Source organism: Ascaphus truei, chromosome 3 (assembly GCF_040206685.1).
Source record: "Ascaphus truei isolate aAscTru1 chromosome 3, aAscTru1.hap1, whole genome shotgun sequence".
Classification (NCBI taxonomy): domain Eukaryota; kingdom Metazoa; phylum Chordata; class Amphibia; order Anura; family Ascaphidae; genus Ascaphus; species Ascaphus truei.
Genome location: NC_134485.1, coordinates 164,375,047 through 164,395,953, shown reverse-complemented (window position 1 = coordinate 164,395,953; position 20,907 = coordinate 164,375,047). Strand labels below are relative to the sequence as shown.

General features: G+C 40.0%; 2 protein-coding genes across 13 annotated transcripts in view; one reads left to right on the top strand and one right to left on the bottom strand.

The window, feature by feature from the left end:
- Positions 1-20,907, top strand: part of CASK (calcium/calmodulin dependent serine protein kinase) — a 569,868-nt gene that overhangs the window by 252,077 nt on the left and 296,884 nt on the right. The window lies entirely within an intron of this gene.
- GPR34 (G protein-coupled receptor 34) lies at positions 697-20,815 on the bottom strand. Its single transcript, XM_075589708.1, has 3 exons — positions 20,617-20,815; positions 19,284-19,399; positions 697-3,325 (listed from the first exon to the last, which is right to left on the bottom strand). The coding sequence occupies exon 3, from the start codon at positions 3,311-3,313 to the stop codon at positions 2,144-2,146; it is 1,170 nt and encodes a 389-aa protein (XP_075445823.1). The 5' UTR covers positions 3,314-3,325; positions 19,284-19,399; positions 20,617-20,815; the 3' UTR covers positions 697-2,143.

Genomic DNA, 20,907 nt, shown 5'->3' with positions numbered 1-20,907 from the left:
TAGAATATAACAGGCATACTATGCAAGTGTACGGGGTACTATAATAGGAAGACCTCTAGGCATGAAACTATAGATATAGTACATGACAGCAAAAAACATTATTTAAAAGGTACTTCAGTGACCCACACACAGATATCAGAAATGACATATAGAGGAGAGAGACCCATATAGATGAAAGCAGTATAATGACTGCAAGATGGTAATAGTACATGAAGATACTCAGCTCCTATATGACTGTGGTGACTGGAAAGTCCTGGATACACGTAGCCACGATCACAAAAAGTTACATCAAGGGGTATTCACAGCAAATAAAATGTCCAAATAGAGTGCCAGCAGGCAGGACCAGCAGCATAAAAGTCCCACCAACGCGTTTCGCCCGCTAAGGCTTCTTCTAGGGTGGTACCACCAGCATAACGCTGGGGTCCACAACCCCGAGACTGCGTTATAACCGGGGTCGCGTTAAAATTTCACTGGCATCCAGCTCTCGAGCCTCCTCATTACAGATTTCATTCTCCTCCATTTTGCCGCCTTACCGGGGCTCTCCTCTTCCAGCTGTCCACGTGCTCATCTCTCTCTGCTCTCTTGCCGTCGTGTGCCATTGTTTTTTTTCTTCAAACATTCAATTCAATGCTTTGACTACCAGACACAGACACACAATTAAACATTAATACATTTTGTACAAAACACATGCAGGGATTGAACTATAATAATAATTATATATTATTTATAAATTATACAATATAATTAAAATAATAATTTATAAAATGTTTAAATTATATTATACCATATCATACAGGAATTGAACCCAGGACCCTTTCATATGTTGGCTAAGATTTGTACCTCTACACCACAGAAGCTGTGTGATGTAATAGACATCTAGAAATAGACTGAAGATTTAACATTGACATGTACTCTGTGCCAAGCCTATGGTGTAGAGGTAAGAGGCAAGGCATTGGTATCAGAAGGTCCCGAGTTCAATCCCTGCATGTGTTTTATACAAAATGTATTGATGTTTAATTGTGTGTCTGTGTCTGGTGGTCAATAAAGCATTGAATTGAATGTTTGGGAAAAAAAACAATGGCACACGACGGCAAGTGGACAGCAGGAAGAGGAGAGCGTAAGGCGGCAAAATGGAGGATTTGAGATGCAGATTAGGCGGCAAAATGGAGGCTTTCAATTCGGGAGCCATGCTCAGACCACGTTATAAGCGGATTCGCGTTGTAGCGGATTCGCGTTGTAGCGGATTCGCGTTGTAGCGGATTCGCGTTATAACGGGATTGAGCTACACACACGCGCGCATTTTACCCGCTGGCAAGCGTTACCAGCAGCATGGTTCTCCTGCAGCTTCTGTGAAAATGGCTGTGTGGCGTCAAATGACGCCGCATTGCCATGTCAACGGGACACTACGTCACGTAGCGTCCCGGCTGTCATGCCAAACAGCATCATTTGATGTGGATGGCCATTTTCACTGAAGTTGCAGGAGATGCAAGAGTATGACAGGAAACGCTGCACCATGCCGCCGCTAAGTCTCGCCAGCGGGTAAAATGAGGAGGATTAGAGAGTGAGGGGGTCTTTTTTTGGGGGGGAACAAGTGACTTTTTTGGCTGCAATTCCAGAACGCAAGGTTAAAAACATTGCAACAAGGAAACTAGCCCTGCACACAGACTTTTTTTTAATGTAGCAATCCTGGTTACACTCTTTTAAAAATAGATTTGAAGCAGATCTCCAGAGCTGAACCCCCTGCTTCCCAAGATACCTTGGAAGGGGATGCCGGTAGCAGCATCGGCTGGGCTAGTTGGGGCATAAATGTCCCGCTTCCTCGGGGTCAATAGGAAGCTGTTACATCATCCCATGCGGTTTCCTATTGGCCACATGACGCGGGACATTTACACTCCGCAGAGATACCGGTACCCCCTTCAGATGTAAGTATCTCGGGAAGCAGGGGTCCCTGCTCCGGAGCTGAAATTAATGTGGTTCAGATCCAAAGACCCCCTGCTTCAAACCTATGTAGAAAAAAAATGAATACATGTAATACTGTTTTTAACAGAAACATAGCTTATAATAAGTCACTTTTATATTTGCACAGATGGCAATACATTCTTTTTTTTTTTTTTTATCAATTGTAAGCATTTTCTGGAAATGTTCATTTTTCTTTCATCAGAAACCTCGTTTGATTTAGTTGAGAAGCAGTGGTTTTGTGAGAGTACAGAGTGTGAACCGATCCTCCCAAGCTATTCTCAGGCAAAGATAGTCCATGATGCAGTTCTGACGTATTACTCTCACTCCGACCCGTGTCCCGACTGACTCTACAGATTAGTTGAAAGACCGTCTTCCGTATACTGCTGGATAGCAGAAAGTACATAACTGGGTCCAAACAGCTATTCAAAGCAGAAAATACAAGCATGATCTCATTGGTTTTGTGAATGATGTTTTTCCAGTAACATGAAATACTTTGCAGCTGAGAAGTAATGTAGATAATCCGGAAAGTGTGATAAGGCAGAAAACACAGGGTGAAGATGAAGAGCACAAAGAAGGATTTATGGGCACTGCATTTATACTTTCCAGCATTTGGCAGATGAGATCTTTCCCTGGAAATCTTGAAAAGGTTATTTGCAATTTTCACATAGGAAAGGATCAGTAACAGGAACACAATCCAGAAAACCAACACAACAAAGTAATTCAATGCTGCTTCCCAAATGGCATCTTTTTTGTCTGTGTACTGAAAGCACATATTTGGATTTATTTGTTCTTTCCTCGACTGTGTAGCTATAAGACAGACAATGGCCACGACAGCAATTGTCCACAAAACGCAGCAAATCTGAATGCTACATTTTCTCTTCGATACTCTGTGCTGGCGCAGAGATTTTTTTACTTTTACGTAACGGTCCATACTTATGAAGCCCAAAAGCACTATACTTATGTACATGTTCATGTAAAATAAGTTGCCAATAATTTTGCAGAAAACTTGACCCATTGTCCATTCGGGTAAGACGTGATACATTATCCGAAAGGGAAGGCAAAAAATCAGTAGGAGATCTGCAATGGCCACATTAAGGAGGTAAACTTGGATAGAATTCCTTTTGCTGTGAATGCAAAGAAACACATATAAGGCCAAAACATTTCCGAGAAGTCCAATAACAAAAATAATGCCATACAATACAGCTAATGCAACACTGAGTAATTGTTCTTCCATGAAGCACTCTGTACCGCTGACAGTTCCTGAAGTAATGTATCCTGTGAATGTGGTAACATTATCCACTAGGCCATTTTGATGTGCAGACCAAGGGGTGTTAGGAGTTGCGGTAGTATCCATTTCTTGCGTGACCTGTAGAAGCAATAAAATACATTATTTCTGAAACCGTTCTGATCTTTGTCTTTTACACTTCCTATTTTGTTGTGTATGGAATTGTAATAAAACTCAATCATGTAAAACAAAAAAAAAAACTGTTCAGGTCCCCTAATACAGAGTTCAAATAGACTAAAGAAGTAAAATATATTCCATAATGCACAACTTGCGAATCTTGTGTGATTTTTTTTTGTGAACAGAGAGTTCACACAACGTTTCCAGTTGATAAATGGTCCAGGGATGGACCTGAAACATTTTGTGTACTCTGATCACGGAAAAAACCCACACGATTCATAAGTTAAGTGTTATGGCATATTTGTGACTTCTTTAGTATATTTGAACACTACATAAGGAGGATATATATATATTAAAAAAAGAATATCCCTTGTGAGCACATTCACGTCTTAGACAGGTCTGCAACCCTGCCTTTCAACCATTATCACCTAGCATACAGTGCTCCCACTGCAGCAAGGGATGTGCAAATGAGCACACAATGTGTCACCTTTTGCCTGGAATATCCATTCACATGGAGCCCATTTAAGCTGATCCATCGCCATTCACACAGCTTTTAAGCACAGCATGGGACTAGCAAAGCAAGTACAAACCACTCACGGACATGTTTCAACCTTGATGGGTATCATCAGTGTGAGGTTGGTCTATACTGCCTTGAAATATTTGTAGGCTGGATAGGTTTACCATATCACATTTTAAGTTATGGTGGGTGAAAAAGCCAAAAAAAAACCTCCACCGTTGGCATATAGCCAATAAAGAACTATATGCTAACGGTGGAGGTTTTTTGTTGCCTTTTTCACCCACCATAACTAAAAAAAAAAAATATATATATATATATATATATATATATATACACACATACACATACACACGTTTAATTTGGCTGTTGGTTGCACTACTGGGCTGGGTTTGCCCCACGAGAACTGCTTGGGGCTCCATTTCTCTTTTTATTGTATTAAAACTTGGCACTAAGAAATGTTTGCTATATTATCCCCCCAAATTCCTGGTAAATGGAATGCAGGCTCATATAATTAAGCTTTACTGTACTTGAATCCTCTGCCGACTTGTAAAATTATATATTTTGGAATGGAATATCTGTAAGCGACATTACTGAGCTTAAACTCAACTGGTCATGTGCAGAACATTCAAGCCAATTTAAAAAGAAAAATCTACATTTGAGCAGTCGTGACTCAACAAAATGTCAAAATTAGCTGAAACTGTTGTGTCATTATCTTATTCAAATTTTCCAATAAAGTCAAACAAATGTGTGGATTTTCATAATGACACTTGCGACCTTTTAGTTTTTCCAATGTTGTTGACAGTTTAAAAATGCTGGTAAAGTTCACTATGTTGTACAAAACAAAAAAAATTAAGCAAGCTTTTGTGACTTTCCTAATTAAAAAGAAGAATAAATTGTACAAATGTCAATACATTTGCAGCGAACCAGGACAAATCCACACATTTTTTCTGGTAAACTACAACCATCCGCTTTATTCACATTATATGCCTAAAAAAAAATGTGCTGACAGAACAAACATTTGAGGCATTCATTCTTGTTTTTCCAGATATAAACTGTAATTTCTTACTTTCAAACTTCCACTTTTTTTCCCCCCTCATATGACCACAGTGGACCTAGTATTAGTTCAGATACAATGCACGTAACAAAGAAGGTAACAGCTTTTCAACCCCGAGGACCAATCGAAACGTTCAAAGAGAGGATCTAGTGAAAACCACAGAATGTGCACTACAGAAGTGTAAGGGCTGTTCTATATAGTGTGCGGCCGTGCGCATGCCTGTGCGAATGTGCATGCACGTGCCGCACACTTTTTTTGTGTGTGTAATTGATTATTTATTAAAAAAAAACACTTTAGTAATAATAAAATATTTATTGACGTTGTGCAGACACATTCAGACACACACATACATACACACATACACACACATATATACATACATACACATGTATACATAAATTTCGAATGCGAAATCTTTATTTCCCCGTCTTCCCCGCTGTCGGACGGATGCACGCTCACTGCCGTGTGTACGCGCGGCCCTTGTATAGAAGGGCTGACTAACCTCAGCCAAGTATTAGTGCCGCGCACGCGCATGGCATAGCACACGCGGCCACTATATAACAGCCCTAAAGCAAATACTCGGAATATGCAAATATATGGGAAATGTACCTATTACTGTATCTTCAGGGTGTCCGTTTCAACTATGAGCGAATTAATTTGATGTTCAGCTCACCAACATGCCATACTAATAGTTGTATTTCTTTCATTTTATAGCTAAGGCATATTGGCAAAGGTTCTTAGTGGAGAAAAAATTTAGAGCCTGTATGGACATAGTGACATATCAATTTAGTATGAAATCTTATATGCTCTAAGAAGTGTAATAGTTTAGGTAAGATACGTTTTCATTTAAAACCAAAGACATAACATAAAACACAGACAAAGCTCAGTGCACATCCAGTAAAACTTATACACGGTACAGTGCCTAAATATACATGTATAGATAACTAATAAATAAAATGGTCTTTTAGGTTAACATTTTGGCCAAATTGTTGTAAGCCCCTGAGCGAACTGCACGGCAGACCACGTTTCAAGGGTCCCTAACACTAATATAGATTCTTAATAACCTGTGCATTGCCAGGAAGAATGATTTATAATAAATCTGTCAAAATTAGTTGCAAAGTTCTAAGTCTGATTGAAGCTTTTATTAACCTGTACATTACCAGGAAAAACACTCTGTAATAGATTTGTCACAATCACACTGTATGCAAGCAAGTTCCCCTGAGAGTGGGAGATGCCATGGAGTGAGCTTTTAACCATTTAAATGTGGGAGGGAGTGAGCTTCAATTAGGTAGGAGGTTGCCACCCTCCAATCAGCTAAGACCAGCTGAACAAGAATTATAAAACATACAGAAAACCTACGAGCTTGTAGGTGTTCTGTAAGATACGTTTTCACTCTAATTATGCCAATTAAGTCCATTCAGTGTTGACCAGTTTCTCCCGGTTTATCAAAATTCACTTCTTCTTAGTTGTGCTCATGCGTAACATAATTTGATTGTGTAACTGGTCAATTAATGGTATGTATCTATTTATTTGTTTATATGGCTCCATCATTGTACGTAGTGCTTTACAGAATTCTAATACAGACTGCACAGGGAGATATTATACAATGTTTCACAAGTACATTACACAGGGAGTTAAACAATGGGACTTAGGGGGTCCCTGTCCTACAGAGTTTACAATCTAAATTGAATACTGGGAGAATTACAAAATACAATAGGAGGAAGTGCATCAGGAGTGTTAGGCGTACCCTCAGGCCTAAATCTAACCAGGAGACAGGTAGATGAAGACAGTGCACTGCCTAAAAAAGCAGGAGGCGGCTCACGAGTGCATAAAAAACGTTTTATTCCATATGTCTATCAGACATGACCCATAGGAGCAGCAGCAGGCAACACACCCGCCTCCTTCTTTGTTAGGCAGTGCACTGCCTTCATCTACCTGTCTTTTGCTTATCCTGCCTGGTGGATTGCACGCCGTCTTGAAGGAATCACTGCAATAGGACCGCACTGAGGATCTTGGAAGTAAACAGTGAGTCACTTCTGTGTGTTTATATTCTTTACTCAGCACTGTATGGGACAATCTATGTACTGTGTATGTGTGCCAGTGAGCACTATGTACTAGTCCCCTAGCCCTGTTCAGGGATGCTGCAAATATATACAGTTTTCATTGGAGTGGTCCTAGCGGAGAAATCAATACTTATGGGACTTATGAACTTTTGATGCACTGGTTACCTACATCTCTAAATTAACTAGGTGCTTTGCTGAAGGAAGATTCTATGAGTGACTTGAAGATGGGGAGTGACTTGAAGATTGGGAGTGACTTGAAGATGGGGAGTGATGTGCATTGGCGAATGCTGGGGGGAGGGCGTTCCACAGGTAGGGAGCCTAATGTGGAAAAGTTTTTAAATATGAAAATGGTGTAGAGACGAATGGAGCAGAGAGGAGGCGGCGGCGGCCTTCAGAAGACCATACAGAACGATAATGGATAGAAGAATGTAAAGCCTTGAAGGAGAGAAGTTGAATTTTATAGTTAATGCAGAGTTTAATGGGGAGCTGTTGAAGGAATTTCAAGAGGTGATGGTCAGAGATGAACAAGAAAAGAGAGCACAAACTCTTACAGCAGCATTTTAGATCGATTATAGCGTGTGGACTTGAGGCAAGAAAGCCATAATAGAGATAATAAGGGCAAGCATTGGAGTTTAAGTAGTCAAGTGAACAAATGAACCCTTTGAGTGCCGGAAGACTGGTGGCACGTGCATGCCACTGGTTTTCCTTATCTCAACCACGTGTTTGTGGAAAGGCCCGCCAGGAAAGAATACTCTGCTTCCAATCGCCCTCAGTGGTGAACGCGATCTTCTAAAAACAAGTATTTCTAGCATGATGTATCCTGTATAACATAACCCCCCCCAGAGTTTCGGCCCTCATGATGTTCAGGGTACCTCGTGGGGGATTCAATGGGTTTGAAGAAATATGGAACTCGCAATAACTGGAAATGGAAGAAAATGCCACTTGTGCACAGCAAGAACAATGATGTACAGCATTGGATAGGATGGCAATTACAAGAAGGTGGCACTTGGACTTGAATTAAGTCGTAGTAATTATTTATTACATCTAATAAATGTTTCGATCCTCAATTCAAGACCTTTCTCAAGATAGGTCCAATTCAAAGGGTAAAAAATATATGAATCAAGAAGATTGAATCTGTAAGTACCGATATGTCTAATTATGTATGTATGTCTTTATTTATATAGCGCCATTAATGTACATAGCGCTTCACAGTAGTAATACACTTGACAATCATATAAATAACTACACATAACACATCATGGGAATAAGTGCATCAGACATAAAAGTAACATTGTGGAAGAGGAGCCCCTGCTCCGAAGAGTTTACAATCTCATTGGTAGGGATAACGTACAGAGACAGTAGGAGGGCATTCTGGTAAGTGCGTCTGCAGGGGGCCAAGCTTTATGTATCGTGTATAGTATTATGCTATATTATAGGCTAAAGCAGTAAAATTCAGGGCATTATTGAAATCCCTGCTCTCTAATTGGTTACAATTCCGGGCATTATCCAATCAGTAATGGCCCGGAATTTTTGGCAGCTTGCCAAGTTTTTCGGCCAATCAGCTCCCCCCCACCCCTCTCATCCCTCCCCTCACCTCTCTTCCTCCCATCACCTCTCTCTCTTCCCCCCTCACCTCTCCCCCCACCTCCCTCTTCCCCCTCACCTCTCTTCCCCCCTCACCTCTCTCTTCCCCCTACCTCTCTCTCTTCCCCCCTACCTCTCTCTCCCCCCCACCTCCCTCTCCCCCCCTCACCTCCCTCTCCCCCCCTCACCTCCATCTTCCCCCCCTCACCTCCATCTTCCCCCCCTCACCTCTCTCTTTCCCCCCCTCACCTCTCTCTTCCCCCTCACCTCTCTCCCCCCCTCCTTCACTTCTCTCCCCCCCTCCTTCACTTCTCTTTCCCCCCTCCTTCTACTCTCTCTTCCCCCTCCCTTCCTTCGCCTCTCTCCCCCCCCCTACACCTCTCTTCCCCCCCCTACACCTCTCTTCCCCCCCTAAACCTCTTTCTCTCCCGCCCCTCAGCCCTCTCAACTTCTCCTTTACGTCTTTTTCCTACACAGGTATATACACTGATAAAAATCATTGACTGCAAAAATGTATCTTTTTTATGAAAAATTTAAAATAAGACTACATTTAGCCTATAATAGTAATAATCCCCTCAGAACAGGGCGTTACTGGCCAATTATTTATTTATTTATAAAATATTTTACCAGGAAGTAATACATTGAGAGTTACCTCTCGTTTTCAAGTATGTCCTGGGCACAGAGTTAAGACAAATAATACATGGTTACAAATACAGTTGCATAAATGAACAGGGTATACATTATATACAAGACATTGCATGCACAGTTAAAGATAATATATATTATGGGCGTATGAAACCGTTACAGACCAGATTAAAATGTGTGACAGCCTTAGATTTGAAAGAACTTAACCTGGTGGTGGATGTGAGAGTCTCTGGTAGGTTGTTCCAGTTTTGGGGTGCACGGTAAGATAAGGAGCGGCCGGATACTTTGTTGAGCCTTGGGACCATGAACAGTCTTTTGGAGTCTGATCTCAGGTGATAGGTGCTGCATGTGGTAGGGGCGAGGAGCTTGTTCAGGTAGCTGGGTAGCTTTCCCATAAAGAATTTGAAGGCAAGACAGGAAAGGTGAACTTTGCGCCTAGACTCGAGTGATAACCAATCTAGTTCTTTGAGCATTTCGCAGTGATGTGTGTTATAGTTGCATTGGAGAACAAAACGACAAATTGAATTGTAGAGGGTGGGAAGTTTGCTAAGGTGAGTTTGAGGTGCCGAGCCATATACTATGTCTCCATAGTCAATAATTGGCATTAGCATCTGCTGTGCGATACGTTTTCTGACCAGGAGACTTAGGGAGGATTTGTTCCTATAAAGTACCCCTTGTTTGGCATAGGTTGTGGTTGTCAGGGTATCAATGTGCATTCCGAATGTTAAGTGGGAGTCAAACCATAAGCCCAGGTATTTAAAACTAGTGACAGGTGTTAGGGTGGTGTTAGCGTTGGTTCTAATCTGGAGCTCAGTCGCTGGAAGCTTTAAAAATTTAGTCTTGGTCCCAAATACCATTGTTACAGTCTTGTCTGTGTTTAAAAACAGTTTGTTTTGGGAAATCCAGTTTTCGAGTCTCAAAAAGTGAGACTGAAGTATGTGTTCAAGGTCAGAGAGGCTATGGCTGTGTGCATATAGGATTGTGTCATCTGCATACATGTGTATTGAGGCTTCCTGACAAGCTGTGGGAAGATCATTGATGAACACTGAGAAGAGTAGGGGCCCCAGAACAGAACCTTGCGGGACGCCACATGTGATATCCAAGGGGTTAGAGTTAGAGCCAGAGATGGACACATGTTGGGATCTATCTGATAGGTAGGACTGAAACCAGTTTAAAGCATGCTTCCCTATTCCAGAGCTCTGGAGTTTAAGCAGGATAGCATGATCAACAGTATCAAAAGCCTTTGCAAAATCTAGGAATACTGCACCAGTGAGTTGACCCCGTTCCATTCCACACTGGATTTCATTGCAAACTTTTAGCAGGGTAGTTACGGTAGAGTGTTTGGGGCGAAAGCTAAATTGGAATTGGCTAGGGAAATTTGTCTTGTTATAGTAATCGCTTAATTGGGAGTGGACACATTTTTCCATGACTTTGGATAGGATTGGGAGAAGGGAGATTGGCCTGTAGTTTGAGACAGTGTTTTTGTCCCCACTTTTGAAGATTGGGACAACTCTGGCAGTTTTCCAGGTCTTAGGGATATGGCCTGCAGACAGGATAAAGTTGACTATGGAAGCAATTGGTTTGGCAATGGCTGGGGCACCAGGTTTTAGGAACTTAGATTGTAGTAAATCAGGTCCACATTGGCTGCTTAGTTTTAGTTTGAGGAGCGCTTGTGTAATCTCCTCTTCAGATTCTGGGCCAAATTGAAAATTGTGGGCAGTGTTGGGAGGGGGTGGGGCTATAGGGGTACTCCCAGGATGAGATTCAGGTTTGTGGTTTGTGTTGCGTTTCGCTAATAAGTTAGTAGCACACCCCACAAAGTAATCATTGAATGCATTTGCAATGTCGGTGGGGTTTGTCAGAGTAATATCCCCCTTAGTGATATTACTTGGCTGTTGATGGTTAGAAGGCTGGAATATGTTGTTGATAACCTTCCAGAAGTTAGCTGGGTTTGATGTATTCTGGTGGAGATTGTCAGAGTAATATTGTGCTTTTGCATGCCTTGTTTGCCTTGTGCACATATTCCGCAGGCATCTGTAGGGATTGAGATCCTTGGTAGTGCCAGTTACTTTGTATCTTTTCCACAAGGCATCCCTGAACTGGTAGAGTGCTATAAGGTCAGGTGTAACCCATGGAAGGTGATAACCCCGTACCCTTATTCTGCGTGGAGCATGGGTATCACAGAATTTTAAGAACTCGGACTGGAAATAGTCGAGCGCAGAATCAGGGTCGGGAATTAAATAAATTCTGTGCCAAGGGCAGTTGGTAAGGTCAGCCAGAAACTGTTGTGGGTTAAAGTTTCTAAATGTTGAGGAGAACTTTAGGGCTTGATTGGGGTGGTTTAATTTTTCTTACACAGTACACTTTTGCATGGTCACTGAAAATGTCAGGAAGGATGCCAGAGGATTGGATTCTGCTGGGATTTGAGGAGAGAATCCTGTCAAGCAAGGAATGGTTGTGCGATTTCAGGTTTGTCCGTGTGGGTTGGGAAATGAGTTGCGATAGGTGAAGCGATTTAATTTGTGTGTGGATTTTGTGGTGTTTAGGGTCAAGCCAATTAAAGTTGAAATCCCCAAGAATTAGCAACTCACTCTTCTCATAGAGGAAATGGAGCCAAGAAACTGGGTGATATCAGTCAGGGACTGTAGAGGGGCTTTAGGGGGGCGGTAGATGCCAGTAAACAAGATGGACTTAGAAAATTGGAGGCAGATTCTGCCAACTAGGATTTCAAAAGAGGGTGGGCTTGGGGGGCAGTGTAACAGTGTAAATTGTAAGGTGTCTGCAATATAAAATAACACCCCTCCTCCTCTCTTTGACCTATCTCTCCTAGAAATGGAGTATTCCTGAATGGCAATATGTGCATCAGGGGCTTTAGGGGTTAGCCAGGTTTCTGTAAGAACGATGGCTTTTGGTTTATGCATAACTCACCATGGCCTTAGTTCATCCAGTTTGGGCAGCAGACTCCGGATATTTATATGGGCGACAGATAGCCCTTTTTGGAATTTGAAGGGGGTATTCTCAGGGGTATGGGACAGAGTTGTAATGGGAGGGCCTGGGTTAGGTTCAATATCACCTGCTAAAGAGAGTAATAGTATGAGTAGAAATTTGAGTAGTTGTTTGCAAGTTGTTACTTTATGATGTTTGCAATTTGAGTGTGCGATGGTTGGTGTGCTGGTTTTCAGGGTTCTCCACCAACTGTGTTAAAGTACCTCGGCTTCGCCTTGGGCCTTCAACTCTTCCAGCCAGGGCATTATTGGCCAATAATGCCCTGTTCTTCAGGGATTATTACTTAATTATTCTTCAAGCAAGTGTGTCTTAAGGGGGTTTATCAGATACTTATGGTTAGGCACGTCAGTATCTATTTGCTTAAGGGTATGATGATGTCTTTGTTAACAAGGAACAACTAAAGCAATTCATGTTGACATTATACTTCTAGTTTCTGAGATCCATGAACCATCTTATCACAAAAGAAATTAAATCATTGTAAAAACCATCCTAACACACAGAATCCTAATAGAGGTATATTTGTATTTTATCTGGTAGTGTTAGGACCTGTGGGCAGGGTCTGCCTTGTCGTGGCTCACAGGCTTACAATGCTTTGCCCAAATGGTTAAACTAAATGACCCTTTTTCAGGAGAATATATAAGTATTTTACTGTGTATTTTTGTCATATTGGATGCAGCATTGGGCTTCTCTGTCGCTTGTTGTAAAAACCCTCCAAACAATGTAGTTGGCAAGTAAACATTAAAAGCCAATCACCTACATTTAACACATTCAACGTGCAACTGCTGTTCGTTCACTTTTTCTCTTAGGTGCGAACCTCTTTAAATACAACTAAATATGGGGTGAATTTGTTAAAGACTGGTTTTGCAGTGGCGTAATAAATACAAATATTGTTTATTTTAATTGGAAATAATGCTGTTTTGGTTATAAATAAAACTGTTCAAGCATGGGTAGCATAGCTCATTCATTGCCTTAGCATTGTTTTACTAGAGAAACCAGCTGTCAACAAGATCCAGTAGTTCTATCTGCCTCATTCAGTTTAAACATATCGGTTGCTGTGCTGAAAACTCCTACCCACTGAAAATTGTTAGCTGTTATGCTCAGAAGCTGGCAGGGTTCAGGCAAGAGCAGATCTGTTGTGGCCTTTCTTTCATCATTGCTTGGTACAGTATGTGTTTCTCTCTTGCAGACGGTCTGAGTTTACTAAGCTGATTCAAACGGCATATTCAAAGCATATAGCATTTTAGTAGATGCTATCATTTTTACATTTTTTAAAGATAATTTGCCAGGGAAGATGCATTGACCCAAATATTTATTTTTCAGGTCATGAGAATCCACAGGGAAGTAATCTTATGACATGTTTAGTTGGGTAAATGTAGATGATTGGGGCCTTTGTAGAATTTTACAGGTATAAGCATTTATAACTTTTTTCAGTTTTGAATCTTACAAGGACGAACAAATGCTTGTTAGGATTTGACATTTTCTATCTAGTGCTTGCTTGATTTTTTAAATTTTTTTTGATGTTAAGACCGTGTTTGTCGGTCTTTCTAATTGATTTTTTTTGTTTGAATGATTTGCATAATTACTTTTAAAGCATTTAAAGATAAAAATATAAGAGCATTGCACATGACATAATTATGACATAGACACGACTTTCAGTGGACCCAAAGAAAAGTAAATCCTTCATTATCATAAAACACAAATGAACATGGTTACTTTTAGGGGGGATTAATTTTTCAATAAAAATCCTATCACACTGATGAGACTTAACCGGTTAGTGGGACTGGTATTTATCAAAGATCACTGGAAGTGACTGGAAGGGCCCATGCCTGCGCATTCAAGACCAAACTCTTTGCAGTGCAGTCCCTCCTAGGATTAAAATGAATTAAGAACAGTGGCATGTTTTTAACCTTTTTGCTGCCCTTATGACATACTGTACCTGGTACAGCACAGCCGCTGGCATGGCAGAGGCGTGTGTGCTGTACCAGATATGTGGTGTTATTTTTGGTCTCTTTCTTGGGGTAGATCGCATTCACATCACAGGGGAAAGGAGGAAGAGGATGCGGTCATGACCATGTGATTGCTACCAAACTGATCACATGCGACAGAGCATGGAACAATTAACCTCTACCCTGTTCACATTTTTGAACTGAGATATATAGATAACTAATGAGCCTTTCTAAAGTTAACACACCGTGAGTGCTCTTTTGCATGTTATTACCCAGAATCCCTGGCTGCAGTGGAAGCGCTGTATGCTAAAAGATCATGGAGAAAGGCAGGGTTGAATACCTGTCTGAAGCATGCGAGTGTGCTCACAAGTGATATTTGTATTTGCTGTAATTCCATGAGAAACTTTTCATGTTTCCCACAGTAAACAAAAGTTTGGGAGGTCACAATCTGTATTTAATGTGCTTTGGCAATAAGATTGTTGGCTCACTGAACTAGAGGTGAATTCTTGTTTTTGTCTATTGTTTCTATAGAAAATATGAATTCATCATTAGTCAAACTCCCATACTGTATGTAAGTGGCTGGTGTGCTTGAATTTAGAATATCTGGAGGAAAGAATACACATGTATTTTTAATAGGATGTGAATAAGAGAAATTGTTACTTTTGAAGGGTGATTGAATCTTTCTAAGGAAAGATTAGTAAAAAAAAATATTAAAAAAATTATCATAAATTGGGTATGCTCAGAATTAAGTTCACTTAAATGCACACCACTTTATAAAACAGGATTTATTTACAATATATAACTAAACCATATCACTAGAATGCAAATCTGAAAAGTGAGGTGTGTGGAGGTATTTACAGTGAAAGTGGTCTCTAATAACACTTTGACGTACAGTACCAACAAGATGTGTTCAGCACTTCATTACAGGCTTAGTATCTAGAGCAGTGTTTTTTTTTACCTATTTTTTTTTGTTTGTTTTTTGTTAAGGAGTCCTGTATAGTTTATATTGTGAAATTCTGGGGAATCCCAACCCTCTCTAGTAGCATATCTGAGATCACATTCATTGATAATTCTTCTGTATTTTGGTCCAATTTTCAAATGGCCTGAAAACTGTAGGAACCTTTAAGAATGCCCAGGGTACCCAAATAATCCAGTGAACTCTTGTTGAAAAACACTGGTCTAGAGATAATTGCCTCCATTTCTGCCCCAGACAAAGCTCCATAGCTGGAGTGAAATGTACATTGGGCACATCTCTGTCGTAGGCGAACGTCATGCAGGGTTTGCAGTAAGGTTAGCAAAAGTGGTAGGTATTGAGCATTAGGGCTTAGCAAGTTGGTATTTCAAACTTTGCACTCTTTGAAAGTTTATTGGTAGTGGTACGCACTCATTATTCTGTTTTCCTTAGAGTAACGAGCAACTACTGGCGTAGGGATCCTCCAGGCGCTCCTTCGATTTTGCATGAGGTTGTACTAGACAGCCGACTCAATGCACAGCTTATTTTAACAATGTACCTGCTTTATACAGTACATGATACTATATTAGCATGTATAACAGCTGTCCCTCATGGTCATAGGCAGGTTATATACTCGACCAGTGATTTTCAACCCCTCAGGGGTTCTATGGCCGCATGGGAGGGAGAGCTGGGACCACTCTCCCAGCTGTCCCAGGCCTGGTGGGATGGCGGCACCCCATGTAGCAGTGACCCAGCTGCTCCCGAGCTCAGTAGCTGCCCAGTCACTGCTATCCTTTCTCTCCATACTCCTGCCGATGTCAGAAGTCGTGTCAACTTCTGGCTGACAGGAGGGAGAGGAAGGATCAGGTAAGAGCGCGCGCTCTCAGCGCCCGCAGCTGAGAGAGTGTGTGTGAGTGAGAGATAAAATGTAAGGGTGTGTGTGTGAGAGAGAAAATGTAAGTGTGTGTGTGAGAGAGAGAAAATGTAAGTGTGTGTGTGAGAGCGAGAAAATGTAAGCGTGAGAGAGAGAAAATGTATGCTATTTATTTTTCTCTTCATTTCACCTGAGTTCTCAGTGTTGCACTCACTCAAACATCACTTTCTTAAACTACTCGTTAGGGTCTATTACATGTTAGGACTGTAAATTAATTAAGTCCTTTATATGTCTCTTTTGATAAGGAAGCAGATTACCCACCCTGGATGGGCCCTTACAAGAATACTTGGACAATATGGCCACCACATCGGACTACAAATATGGAAGCCGTGGTCACCTATTGAAAGATGTAACGTTACGGCTTTTAATTGGTTATCTCGGTGGCCATGCATATTAAAAAAAAAAAAGTTCATTTTATTGGAAACTAGGGAGTTGATACATTTTGTATATTTTTGTGCACCCCTGGTATAAGCTAATTTATACATTTATTTATTTTTGTTAATCCTAAAAAAATAGTGCTGCAACACTGTTCTCATGAGTTCACCCACAAAAAATAGCCCATCTGATAATTTTTTGAAGGGTGTCAATCACCTGCCACTGTCATTAGTTCACTAGGAGGGGACCGCCCCTTCAATTATGACATTGTCTCTATATAGACACAATTTACTTTGCTGTGATCCAGTTAACTTCTGCTAATCACAGATAAGTCATTTTTGGAAATCAGACTGTAGAAGAAAGTTACAAAGTGCAGTGTGGTGTGCAGTGAGGTGTGCCTACCAGCCACAATAATCTCTCAGTACTTGTCTTTTGGTTTGAAATAACTCATAGGGGCTACAACTCCTATTCAAGTCAAGTAGGGGGTTCAACCTCTTAGAGTCCAATTTTCGTGATCTTGAACAAGATGAATGAATTGTGCCTCAGATTAAAAAAAATGTTGTGAGCAGTTCAGGGTAGGGATTCACTTCTCTTATGCTGCCCTTTAAATGGCAGAATTTAAAGTCTGTGCTAGGTAAAGCTATACTGCTCCAAGTAAAAGTACAGGGCTTTCATCTGATGTTGCAATTGTGTGCCTAGGGTATTCTCTTAAAACCTAAGATGGAGTGATAAAAGGCAATTAATTTAAAAAAAAAGTTGGCATCACCGAGAGAGGAATGGGGAGAAACTCCCATTAGCTTATCTTAATTTATTATCTTTGATTCATAAAGCAAGATTGCATTTATGAAACCTAATAACTAACTTTGCAGTGATTGCAAACGCCTTCGTGAGTAGTAATTGACTGGGAGACTACGGAAGGATACCCAGAGAAGGAAAGAGTCACTAAACAATAATGCAGAGATTCACTAAGCTCCGGTAATCAGTACCTGAGCCTGATGGCAGTGAAACGCCTGATAAGGCTCCTAAGGCCTCGGGCATGGTCAGCGCTTATGCGTTGGCCCGTGCTGAGGCGCGCTGCTGCTCGGCACTGAGCCCCTGCAGCCGCAATGAAAGCGGCTTTAGCAGGGGCTCGCGCACGCTTGCGGAAGCGTGTGTCTCACCGAGTCTTGAGATTTCCCTGCTTGCCGGAGAGCGCAATGAGGGCGAACCAGCTCCGTGACGTCACTGGCCAGCCCCCGGCCCGCCCCCTGACGGCGCGCTGTGTAAGGCCAGGGAAAGCATCGCTTTCCCTGAGCCTCAGCGCGCCTCAGCACTGTTAAAGGCACTATGTCCCAGGCCTAAAGGATCTTATACATTCCAAGCCCATCCCCCTTCCCCCAAGGGCCTTGACGTTTTGTCCACCCAAATTGTTGAGAAACTTTGCAATACTCGAAGGTAAAATCCAGTCACCCCCATCTGACAGACTCTGGATGGCTTTATCCTTGATGGTATTAATGTAAAATCCTTCAACTTTATTTTTTTTCTCTCTTTGTCCTATTTTGTACACTAGGAAATTTGTTTATTTCCTCAATTAAATGGATCAATGAAAAAATATATTTTTTTTTCCTACTCCCCTCCAAATCCACAATTGAGGCCACAGATGCAGAAGTCTTTATCCAATATTCATTTTATGTGGGTCAAAAATATATTGTTTGTAATAAATAACTTGTAGCATACAAATACTTTTATTGGGACTAGACAATTTACGGTTTTAAATACCCACACCACATGATATTTATTGATACATTGAGAATTTACTATTGCTTTCTTGCTACTATTGTAACTAGCATATTTGTAACTCCTTTTTTTTTGTCATTGAAATTCTGCTCCATAGATAATAAGATGAAGGGACAACACTGTATACAAATGTTTTTCTTTATTCATACTTGAACAGAAATGAAAACTTGGCCTTTCGTTCTCAAAGCCCTTTATATTACATTTTGCAAGTGGAAAATAATTGCATTACTATTTCAAAATGTACCCTATGATTTGAGGTGGTGGGGTAGGTGTGCATACATATGTATATGTAAACGCATGCATGTATCCAAATGTTTTTTTTTTTATTTGTTCACTTTGTATATCCCTCTTGAAGTAGCACAATATACAGCAGTCGAAGTTTCTTCAAATAAAAGTAGAGGTTCTGTACTTGATTTAAAAACAAATATGAATGTCAAAATCATTGGGGGAAAGCTATTGGGACCTTATTTTAGAAAGCTTTATGAAATAAAGGAAGACAGGCGCGTTTCTTTAAAAAAAAAAAAAAAAATGTGTAAATACAAGAAGTAGGTGGTATTAGTTAGTACCATCACACTTTAACCAGTGACTATACAAAGATCTTAAGATCTTGTGGGTGTGTGGTAAGATTAGTGTTTTTCAACCAGGGTTCCTAGGAACCCCTGGGTTCCCCATGTATTCCTAAAGGTTTCCCTGCAATGTTCTGGTCATTAGAAAATCGTATCAAATACAGAAGCATTACAATGCATCGGATCACAGAGTTGCTATTAGAAATGTTTGGGGGCTCCTCAGAATTTTACTTAGGGTTCCTTAACCAAAATCTTTTTGGAAACCACTGGGCTAGATAGAGATATGTACACACAGTAGTTCAGAGCTCTAACATTTGGGTTCTTCATAGATAAAAGTAGTGTGAGTAAAACTTTTAAAAACTCACAGGTTTCTTCTTAACTGTACCCTTGAAAACGTTATATAAAAGGTATAACAACGGGACAAACACACATTTCAATGTGTGATATGATACAATAATAGACATTTAATACAGTGAAAGACCACCCGCAGACGCAACAACTAACCTTTTGTTTTCTTCTTGTAATTTGTTGTCTGAAGCTTGTTTATTTTCAGTCTACAAACTTGACAAGGCTGTGCTTTATTAAAACGTTGTCTTCACAGCTTCCTTTCCTGTGTGACACTGAAAAAAGGAGCTGTGTCAGGTGGATCACTGAAGGGGAACGGTCTTAAGTCTACAGATTTGTACCATGTTTCTTTAAGGAACTTGTATGCATCTATTATAATAAATGTATCCAGAATGATAGAAATGTTATGGTATGTATGTTTCATAGATGTTTCATAGATTTGTTTCTATGTTAATTCATATTACTATAAAGGGAAATTGTTGTTTACAGAGTGTGTGTGTGTGTGTGTGTGTGTGTGTGTGTATACAGATATACATTAGATGTGGCAGGTTGCAGTTAAAATTACTGTAATATACAGTACGTGAAATCATTCATTTTAAATATTTTTTTCAGTTGGATTTCATTTTGATTCGTACTTATTGCTAACATATCACTTGACAACCATAACTAGATTTGTTGCACGCCCAACCTAGTTTATATATATATATATATATATATATATATATATATATATATATATATATATATATATATATTATTGTATGTCTTTATATAGCGTTATAAATGTACATAGCGCTTCACAGTAGTAATACATGTTGTAATCATATAAATAACAAATAATATAAATAACAGATCATGGGAATAAGTGCTTCAGACATAAAAGTAACATTAAGGAAGAGGAATCTCTGCTCTGAGGAGCTTACAATCTAATTAATAATGTGTGTATATATTTATTTATATATATATATATATATATATATATATATATATATATATATATATATATATATATATATTGTAACACCACAGGAAGAAGAGATCAGTGTATCTCGAAAGCTCGCACAAATTAAAGCATTTAGTTTGCCACAGAACGGTATTGTCTATTCATTTTTGATTATATATATTTATATTATATACAGAAACTCTTTGATAAAGCGCTATTTTTAGCGCGAAACCGGTCAGAGGTTGCATTGTATACCACCATGATGTCTGTCAAGCAATAAAAGTTATTTTTTAACTGCATATCTTGCCTAACCCCCAAATTTTTCGAATATGCAAAGTGCTTTAGATATGTGCATGGAAATTATCTCTACCCAAAAGCAAAGCTGCATTTTGTCAAACTAAAATATAATTTTTTTTATAATTTTGCGTTTAGGTTATAAATATAAAATACTTATAATAAAGTAACAGATTTCCTTTAAAAAGTTAGATGTTGTGACACACTAGCAAAATAAAATAAAATAAAAACTGAAATATCTTTCGAAAGACATACTGTACCGGCAGCCATATTGTCTGGAGACGTGATAGTTATAACAATCCTTCTAGTTTTTCTAGGGGAGATTGCGCTCTGCGCTGAACGCGATCTATCACTAAGTGGAGCAGATAGAGGACTCCCCTTACGTTCAGTCAATCGTAAAAAAGCATTCAACATGGTAAGGAAAACAGAAACCAGGATATAAACCAGGATAACCCCCTTATACTTTTAGAAAGCATAGAAATAAAAGCAGTAAGCTGCACTTTGCATCAGAGCTCAGTTTGCAGAAGTGGTATTTTCCGGAGGTAC